Raw genomic sequence first — 9,288 nt, 5'->3', positions numbered from 1 at the left:
GAGGAGGGGTTGAAGTGCGGAAGGTCAGGTGGGCAGCAAGCAGCCAAATACGGCCAGTTCGCTCGTGGCATCCGTTGGAAGGAGACGTTGTTCTGATCTGTAAGGTATGATGAATTTTTTATTCTAGTGATGTTGACAGTGTGGAGTATATGGTCTTTGTTTGTTGGAGCCAGCTTGTGATTTCTTGAATACGTGGTATTTCGTTTACAGATGAATTCTGTGTGGCTTGTTTTGGTGTTGGTTTCCTGGCAACTAGGATGCTACAGAGCGGTGAGTGCTTGATGTGGAAGATGTTATTCTTACTTGGCTATATTTAGCGTAGATATACTTTGTAACTGATAATTATTTAAAGTTTCTTTTTTATTGATACATGGCTTTAGAGTAATGCCATAGATTCTATGCCATAAATTTTAATACAATATTTCAGCCTGAAATTTTGTTATTTCAGGCTCAATACAGTCAGACTGGTTCACAAACTGGTAATGCAGCTGGGACTAACGCGTTTACTGGATCTTCGCCATCGTTTAACGGTGCTCCACAACAAGGGGCTGCCGGTGCGGGTGTCCCAGGTTCATTCGTTAGCGGCTCTGGGCAAGCAGGGGCTTTCCGTCCTGGTGGGCAATCGCAGCAGCAGCAGCAGCAACAGCAGCAGCAGCAGCAACGACGTCAGCAGCAAGGTGTCCCTGCGTTCCCCACACTCAGCGGAGCTACTCGGCCTGGAGTGGGCGGCGATCAGTTCCCCGTCCCTGATCAGTTTGGAGGTTTCCCAGGCGCCAGGGGACCATTCTCTACATCAGTCGTTCAAGCTCAAGCCACTCCCACTCTTACTTTTACAGTTACTAACAACGTTTTCATAACACTGACGGACCTTGTTCTGAACAGTGTTGGTGTAACTCAAACCCAGTTTGTCGCGCAAACGACCACAGTTCCAACTCAGCAGGTACAGTAATTGCAAATAGGTATTTTGAATAATCACTTAGGATTTACATCCCCAATGGATGATATTGTTTTAAATATTATTTTCAGGTCGTGACAACCCCTGTAGATGACATAGTGGTTCTCGCTACGACTGTAGTTCAACGCCCGGAGTATGTCACCGTCACCGAAACAAAGTCTGACTTCAGACTGACTATAAGGACTTCAGTTACTCATGTGACCATCACCCACACGTCTTATGCCATCACCAACGTCCCGTTCACCATCACTGCCACGGAAGTGTAAGTACTGATCGCTTGCCTTTATAAGAACATGCCCATCCATATTTACCAATTTAGTAAGTGGACTAAACTAATAATTCTCCCTATTTTCAGAGTAACTATCACTTCGCCTGTTGTACGGACTGTGGTCAACACGCAGGTGTCCACGGTTACGGACTACCGCACAGTCGCAAATACTGTATTCGTCCACGGTTACAATTAAACCAAAGAAACTGTTACCTGTACATTAAGGTTAAAAGGTAATAAAATCATTTCTAAGTATCTTTTCTTCTGAATCCTTTCATATATTTCCTAATATGTAATTCCATGAATCATTTAGTGTCTGCGAATGGCAAGGGATTTGGAATGAAAATACTATTAAGATGTCCGTGTTAAAGTATTAAAAGGGATTTAGAAGGAAAATACTAGTGAAATGTCCTTAAAGTATTAAGTTTAGAAGAAAATATTAGTCAGATGATTAGTTTTCTTTACTAAAAGGACTTTAAGAATCTTAAAGTATAGCTCACATTTGCCAAAATAAAGGCTAAATCAATATTACGAGCCTTAGACGGGTAAATATGCTATGAAGGACTTTAAACTCATAGGGCACCTTATTATACATTCTAAAGGTGAGTAATTTTGCCATTCATTACGGAAGAATGCATCTTGTGTACTAGTTAAATGTTGCGAAGGACTACAAATAGAACTACGGGATCGAATTAATTTTTATAAACTGAAGTCTTGCGAAGTTCTGAAGTCTACATTGATTAGAGAGTGGGCAACTCTTAGGTTTTCAATGATTTTCTTAAATTTAATAAATCCTGGTCCCATAGAATATCTTAATAAAGGTTGTGGTGGTTCCAAGAAAGAGGCTATTGTTATACTCGGTTGAGTTGTTTTTGGCTTCCCGTCTGTCCCTTTTAGCAAGTACAACCATCGTGCGACATTTTTGCCAGTAGTTTTAGCTGCTGGGAAATGACTTGTAGTAATGGCAGTGCAGTTGGTGATGAAGGCGAGGGTGTTTGATCAGTTGGACAATATTATCACCGCTCGCCAGCATTCTCCCTCTCACGGAAGATGAAACTCGCGCAACAGAAACCCTCGCAAACTCGGACCAGCCGTCCAATTGATGTATACATTCACATACAGAAACGGTCTCTTGATATTCAGGTGAACCGATAGGCAGCACTAAGACTAAAGACAAGAGGCAAACAAGTTTCATGTCCTGTATGCAAATAGGTGATACATGGACACATTGCGACCACCTGAAGCGGAATGTGAGATAGGAACTACAAGGAGCAGCGAAGAACAGGTGAGCGATGGGGCCGGGGAGGCACTTGAAACTTTACGGATACAGGAAATGAGAATATATAAAAGGTGATAAGGAATATACGAGTTCATGGATAATAATGACAGGAGTGGCAGGTTCTGTTGGGTTCATAAATGACTGAACTGCAGATTGCTCTCTCTCTCTCTCTCTCTCTCTCTCTCTCTCTCTCTCTCTCTCTCTCTCTCTCTCTCTCTCTCTCTCTCTCTCTCTCTCTCTCTCTCTCGGTGTATCAGTATATTAAATCAAATAAAACTAACTCGCACAACAAAATCAACAGGAAAAAACGAATATATCAAACTTTCAACAAGTACAAAACGTGTAAAAAAGAAGACACGTAGGCATACAGGGGAAATTAAGCATTCATTATAATTCTTTAGTGTTTTTTCTTTCCCTCTTCAAGCGGTTCGCCCTCCCTTTATCCCACCCAAATTTCCCTCTCCCTTTAATTCCTTTCTTATCTCTCCCCTTTCCCCCTCTTTCTATGTCTCCTCATCACCCAAATCCCGCTATCCATTTGCTCTGTTCTCTCCCCTCTTCTATTTAGGGATACACAACGGCATAAGGAGATTACAAGAGGCTAGTCGGCCTACACTGGTAACTCCTAGGCACGGATTATTTACCAACTTCCCTCCCCTCGCTAAGTATATCTAACCTCCATTAAAAACTTTCTAATGTCTCTTTTTTTTCCCTCTCTCTCATCCTTACCTTTACCCAAACCTCCCTGTCCCTCTCATGCTCCCACCCTACCTCCCTGTCTCCCCCGTTCCTCGTAGACTTTCCGCCTCTCGTCGTGTCTCCCTCGAGGTAGGAGAATGTCGAGACAGCCGTGCCACGTCCTGCCGCCGCCTCCACCCTGGACCCCCAACTTTGGCTTATTAGATTTCTCCCAGCCGGCCACAGTTTTATTGCGACCGTAATGCGATTCTCGGTACGGATAAAAATTTGTTTCCTTTCACCGACCCGACCCTGGAAAATGTGCATGAAGATTTTTTTTTTTGGTTTAGTTTCCTTTCTCGTTTTCTGTCTCTCTTCCTCCTTTTCTCGCTCTGCATGGTTGTCTGATACTTTGTTCATTTGCCTGATTCTTTTCTCTTTGTTTGTTGGCTGTCTGTGTCCGTATGTTTATTTGTTTCCATCTGCCGCTCTCTCTCTCTCTCTCTCTCTCTCTCTCTCTCTCTCTCTCTCTCTCTCTCTCAGCAATTTTTTTTATATCTAGACATCCTATTCATGGAAAGAAAACCAAAACGTCTTGACAAACTGAATTATTATTAAGATATATCTACCTTGACTTATTGAAAAGAAACATTGCGCCAAAATGTATGAGATGAAAATCAAATATGTATGCTGTTTTGGCAAGGGGGTGCGGGAGTCATATTAAACAAGGGGAAAATGTAACGAAAAATACAGAGACATGAATAAGGGCGGACGGACTCAATGAAAATGGTACCCCCTACTGTGCCATAGAGGGGAGCACCAGTACTCCACTCTACACACCTGTGAGCACTAACCTGACCCTCCCCAAACAAGATGATTAATATAACACTCTACACACCTGTGAGCACTAACCTGACCCTCCCCAAACAAGATGATTAATATAACACTCTACACACCTGTATGCACTAACCTGACCCTCCCCAAACAAGATGATTAATATAACACTCTACACACCTGTATGCACTAACCTGACCCTCCCCAAACAAGATGATTAATATAACACTCTACACACCTGTATGCACTAACCTGACCCTCCCCAAACAAGATGATTAATATAACACTCTACACACCTGTATGCACTAACCTGACCCTCCCCAAACAAGATGATTAATATAACTCAAAGTAACTTGCTCACATCTCTGAGGATGTAGTTACATTAGACGCGCCTAAAAGATACATAAGTTTAATGAAAAAAGTCAGGTGAAAAAATATTGAAAAAACGTTAAAATTTTAATACTTCCGGTGAACAGTCTACACGAACAGTACCAATATAGAAACACAACAGAAACAACAAACATTCCAAACTTCATATAGCTGTAGAGGAGCAGAGCAGAGCGGGAGGCGAGGCAGGGCAGCCAGCAAAGGTAGAAAAAGTATGACTGCGTAGAACCCTGGTGACTGGGATGCAGCGCTGGCGAAAGGGTGTGCGGAATGAGACTAAAGGGAAGGGGGGCGAGTAGTGAAAACAGAGAAAGGAAAGAACGAGGGGGGAGTGGATGGATCTGGAGCTGTAAAAGTAAATAGTCATATGATAAGAAAGAGTAAGTAGAGATTTAGGTATAAGAAAGAGAGGAGGGAAATGGTTCAAGGCTATGGGGAGTGGTAGTGAAGGGAGGGAGATGTTAAGTAAAGACGTTAGGTTTAGGAAACAACACGGAATTAGAGATGAAAAAAAGGAGATAGAAGGATAGACGATGGGGACATGCTGTTGGGATAGGATAGAGTATTGCATGATGAGGCTGGAGGGTGCAGAGGAGAGTAAGGGTAACAGGACGGAGGATGGAAGGGCTTGGAAAGTTTCTAGGCACAGGGGCGGCTATGTACATGACGCAAGGGTATGAAGGGAGGAAGGTCGGCCGCAGATGACGTAATCAGCGCCCATCAAGCCGGTGGCCACTCGTTCACCTGGCGCCGCAGGTGGTGGTCCCGCCGGAGAGCAATGGTGGGGACTTTAGAACACGCACCAATGGGAGAGGAAACGCATATGTGGCGAAAGGGAAATATTACAGTACATAGGAGGAAATATAAAAGAGGGACGCGGGTGGGGTGAGGGGACGCATATATGACGAAAGGGAAATGTTGAAACAAATAGGACGAAACATGTAAAGGGGCAGAGGCTAGATAAGACACAGACATCAAAATTTAAACAAGGGTAAGAGGTCGCTAGTTGTAATTTTATCAAGTCTATTAAGGTTTCACATAACCCCCCCCAAAAAAAAGCTTTTGAGATATTCCTGGCGAACAAATGAGAGCAAATAAAATATCACACGCACACAAATATAAATATATAGATAGATATAGATAAGATAGTTAGCTAGATAGATAGGTAAAATTACTAATGAGTTAACTTAATTTCAAAGTGATATCGAGTACTCTTGTAAGGTAGTAACCAAGTACAAAGATATCGTCCACTTAACTCTGGCCACACAAATCATAGCTCAACTTGCTACCTTTCAGGTGAGGGGAGAGCAAGTGGAGGGAAAAAAAAGTTGGAAAGTTTCGTTTAGTCGGCGCAACATCTGTGGTCATATGCCGGGCAAGTGGAGGGACGGCTCTGCCTTTTCTCTATCTGCTTTGCCTTAGTCTGTTCGCCTACTAGACATTATTTAATTCATGGGACCCAGAGCAAAGCCATAGCATTATTTGATGGTGGAAGAGAGCGTGGCTGAAGCAGAATCGTGTCTACATCTTGTATATAAGTATTCCATATTTCATGTGTAATCTGTGAATCACTGGTAATGCCATGGTGCTGCTAATCTCTCTCTCTCTCTCTCTCTCTCTCTCTCTCTCTCTCTCTCTCTCTCTCTCTCTCTCTCTCTCTCTCTCTCTCTACGGAAGGAAGCAGCAATGCGAGAGGAACAAGCAATTAGGAGACGGTAACACAGCCCCGCCGTTAAACACACTTTCCTATTCAATTAATCATTTTTACACGCGAGTCTTAATTCAATGATCATGACAGGAGGGGGAAGGGCAACAATACAGTGTTTGGATATTACATTCTATTGCATTTTCATAACGTCGACAAAGGACATCGGGGCAGCACGGGAGGGAGTGGACCTTGTTGCGCTAAGAGGATCGAAAGAGGTGTTTCCTCCCACGATGCTCCTCGGGGGGAACGAAAAACGGAATGCTATTATGCGGTTTTCTTTAATGGAGGAAGGCTTGTCATTGATATCACTCACTGTTATTATTATTATTATAATTATTATTATTATTTTTATTATTGTCATCATTTCTATCTGTTTGCCTATAACTATCACATTACGACTACTATTCCCACACACACACTCTCACTGTAGCGCAATGGTTATCTTGCTCGCCTCACAACCGAAAGGTCCTGGGTTCGATTGGCGGGCTGAGTGGAGACGGGTGAGCAGTCTCCTTTAATCCGTGACCCCTGTCCACCCAGCAGTGAACGAGTACCGGGTGTCAGGTGTGGTTTGTCTCACGGTTTAGTGTCAGGGGAAGATTCCAACCATTCCCAAAGATGCGTCACGAGAGTTCAGATCTCATTAGGGGATGGTACTGGCTGGGGATCGCGAGTTCAGAGCGTGATCAGACCATGGTGAAAAACACACACACACACACACACACACACACACACACACACACACACACACACACACACACACACACACACACATATTTTATCACCCTTTCCTTGTTTCTCCTTTCCATTTTATCATTTCAGTCCTTGACCTTTCTTCCTCACAGTCCCCTCGCCCGTATCATTTTTCCCATTCCAACTTTTATCCCTTTTTCCTTACTCTGCTTACAATTCCTCCTTTCGTTTATTTTACATGAATCCACTGCTCTCCCTTGTTTACCCTGTGCTTCTTTTCTCATTCGTGTTGCCCATATCCTTCACATCCCCATTTCGCTCTCCGTTACACCCAGGAACGGCAGCTAATCAGCCTGCACACCTGAGCTTGGAGCAGGCAGGTAACACAGGTGAGGGCGGCAGGGAGCGTGTCGTTTTCGTTTAGTAATCTGTGTGTGATGATCAAATTCAGGGCAGGCGGCGCGAACTCAATCTTTCGGCTACGGTGATGATGCTCCGGCCCTTTCTGATCGCTCCCATTACAGGCTCGCTGGTCACATCCATTGAACTATGGAAACGAGATCATTAACGGGGCCTGGGTGATCTTGGTGCAGCCGGATACTGTTATGAGATTTTAAGAGAGAGTCGAGGTTCGTGTGGGTGGGTGTGTTTGTGTTTGTGTGTGTGGTGGGTTATGGGTGGATGTAGCGGGCGGGAGACTGTGAGGTTGTTTGTCTTGATAAATGTAATTGGATAGGTGGATGTGGAGGAAGGTTGTGGTATTGTGTTGTGGGTGGAGTTTTCGGAAATGCATTGTGTTTGTCATGCTTTGTGTTGCTTTGTTTTGCCTTGCCTGTGGGATGGGTGAATACATACACGACCAAGAAAGAGAATATACTGGAATGTATAATGCAAAGTCGTTAGGTTAGGCCTTGAAGCCAGCAACCACCTCATCGATGCAAGTTTGAAGGTCATGCACTAAACCCAATCAGACCCTTGCTTGGATGGTTAAGGTAAAGAAGACGACACGTGAGAAAAAAAAAGGTGGCAACAGAACAAGGAAGACAACTGAACACGGAATACAATATAACAAGGAAGATAACAGTGCAAGAAAAGGCATCAGTAGAACAAAGAACACACCAACAAAGCACAGAAAACAACAACATGACAAAGACATCAACATAACATGGAAAACAAAACAAGGGAAGCAAAAACTAAGCAAGGAAGGCAACAACAGAACAAGGAAGAAAACAACACAGCAAGGCAGCGATCGTGCACCAATCAGGGCCAGATAAAGACCCAAAACCATTACTAGGATGCTCGACACGAAGCCTCCATGAAACAGGTTTATTGATGTCCTTTTATGCCAGCCAATTAATCGGCCAAACAGTCCTCTGACAATTTGACCCTGAAACGATTCAGCGTAATGATTTCATACGTCCGGAAATGAGAAATAGAATTATATGTATAAGCGCCATCAAGCTCCAGTGATCAAGGGGAGTAGGCGCGCGTGGGAGCCGCTCACCTGTACGCGAGGGTCGATTCACCTGTGAATTTGCTTCGAATGTTTACAGTTGAGCTGCCGACGAACTGACAGATATTTTGTGCCGGTCCATCGCAGCCAGAATAATTGCGGCAGTTAATCATATTTCTAGCGGAACATTTGAAATATATCACGGGACGTAAACGCGTGGATACATAAATGTAAATGCCATGCAAATTGGCCTCATGATGAATTTCCAGTGGCTATGACCACCGGTAATGGATTATGAGTTACAGGTAATACTAATGTATCCTGACCGGCGAGTGACTGTCAAGGATACAAATTTATTCCGGTTTATTTAAATGCTTACGAGTTCAAGTTAGGGTTAAGGAGCAGACATCTCGTGTGATAAGGCTGATGGGAATGGAAAAAAGAAGAAGAAGAAGAAGAAGAAGAAGAAGAAGAAGATGAAGAAGAAGATGAAGAAGAAGATGAAGATGAAGATGAAGATAAAGATAAAGATAAAGATAAAGATAAAGATAAAGATAAAGATAAAGATAAAGATAAAGATAAAGATAAAGATAAAGATAAAGATGAAGAAGATGATGAAGATGATGAAGAAGATGATGAAGATGATGAAGAAGATGAAGATGAAGATGAAGATGAAGATGAAGATGATGATGATGATGAAGATGAAGATGAAGATGATGATGAAGATGAAGATGATGATGAAGATGATGATGATGATGATGATGGTGGTGAAGGTGAAGATGAAGAAGATGAAGAAGAAGAAACAATAGAACAGCATACGCGTCAGGCCCCTTCACCTATGCCTTTCCCGCAAAGGTAAACACATAAAGGCGGAGGTAAAAAACACTGCTATTACCTCATGCATCTCTGCGGGCCAATATGTCCCCTAAAATACCGCCGCGCCCCCTCCTCCGTCCTTCGGCGCGCGCCCAGCCAAGACGCAGCCCCCGGGAGTGCTCAAGCGCGTAATGTGTTCTTTTATGGTGGATGGGAC

The 9,288-nt window shown here is 43.4% G+C and overlaps 1 protein-coding gene across 1 annotated transcript; it reads left to right on the top strand.

Moving 5' to 3' along the window:
* Positions 1 to 1,474, top strand: LOC126984265 (uncharacterized). Its single transcript, XM_050837885.1, has 5 exons — positions 1 to 104; positions 211 to 270; positions 449 to 940; positions 1,027 to 1,217; positions 1,311 to 1,474. Exons 2-5 carry the CDS (start codon positions 211 to 213, stop codon positions 1,417 to 1,419), a joined length of 852 nt encoding a protein of 283 aa, XP_050693842.1. The 5' UTR covers positions 1 to 104; the 3' UTR covers positions 1,420 to 1,474.
* The last annotated feature ends 7,814 nt before the right edge of the window (positions 1,475 to 9,288 follow it).

Source organism: Eriocheir sinensis, chromosome 56, assembly GCF_024679095.1.
Source record: "Eriocheir sinensis breed Jianghai 21 chromosome 56, ASM2467909v1, whole genome shotgun sequence".
In the NCBI taxonomy this organism is placed as follows: Eukaryota; Metazoa; Arthropoda; class Malacostraca; order Decapoda; family Varunidae; genus Eriocheir; species Eriocheir sinensis.
Note: the sequence above shows the minus strand (reverse complement) of the source record. Positions and strands in the feature narration are given on the sequence as shown.

Excerpts from the sequence above, each read along its gene's own strand:
- LOC126984265 (XM_050837885.1), top strand. The coding sequence starts at position 211 with ATGAATTCTGTGTGGCTTGTTTTGGTGTTGGTTTCCTGGCAACTAGGA. Across the intron at positions 941-1,026 it reads CCACAGTTCCAACTCAGCAG|GTCGTGACAACCCCTGTAGA; the intron begins GTACAGTAATTG and ends TATTATTTTCAG. Across the intron at positions 1,218-1,310 it reads ACCATCACTGCCACGGAAGT|AGTAACTATCACTTCGCCTG; the intron begins GTAAGTACTGAT and ends CCCTATTTTCAG.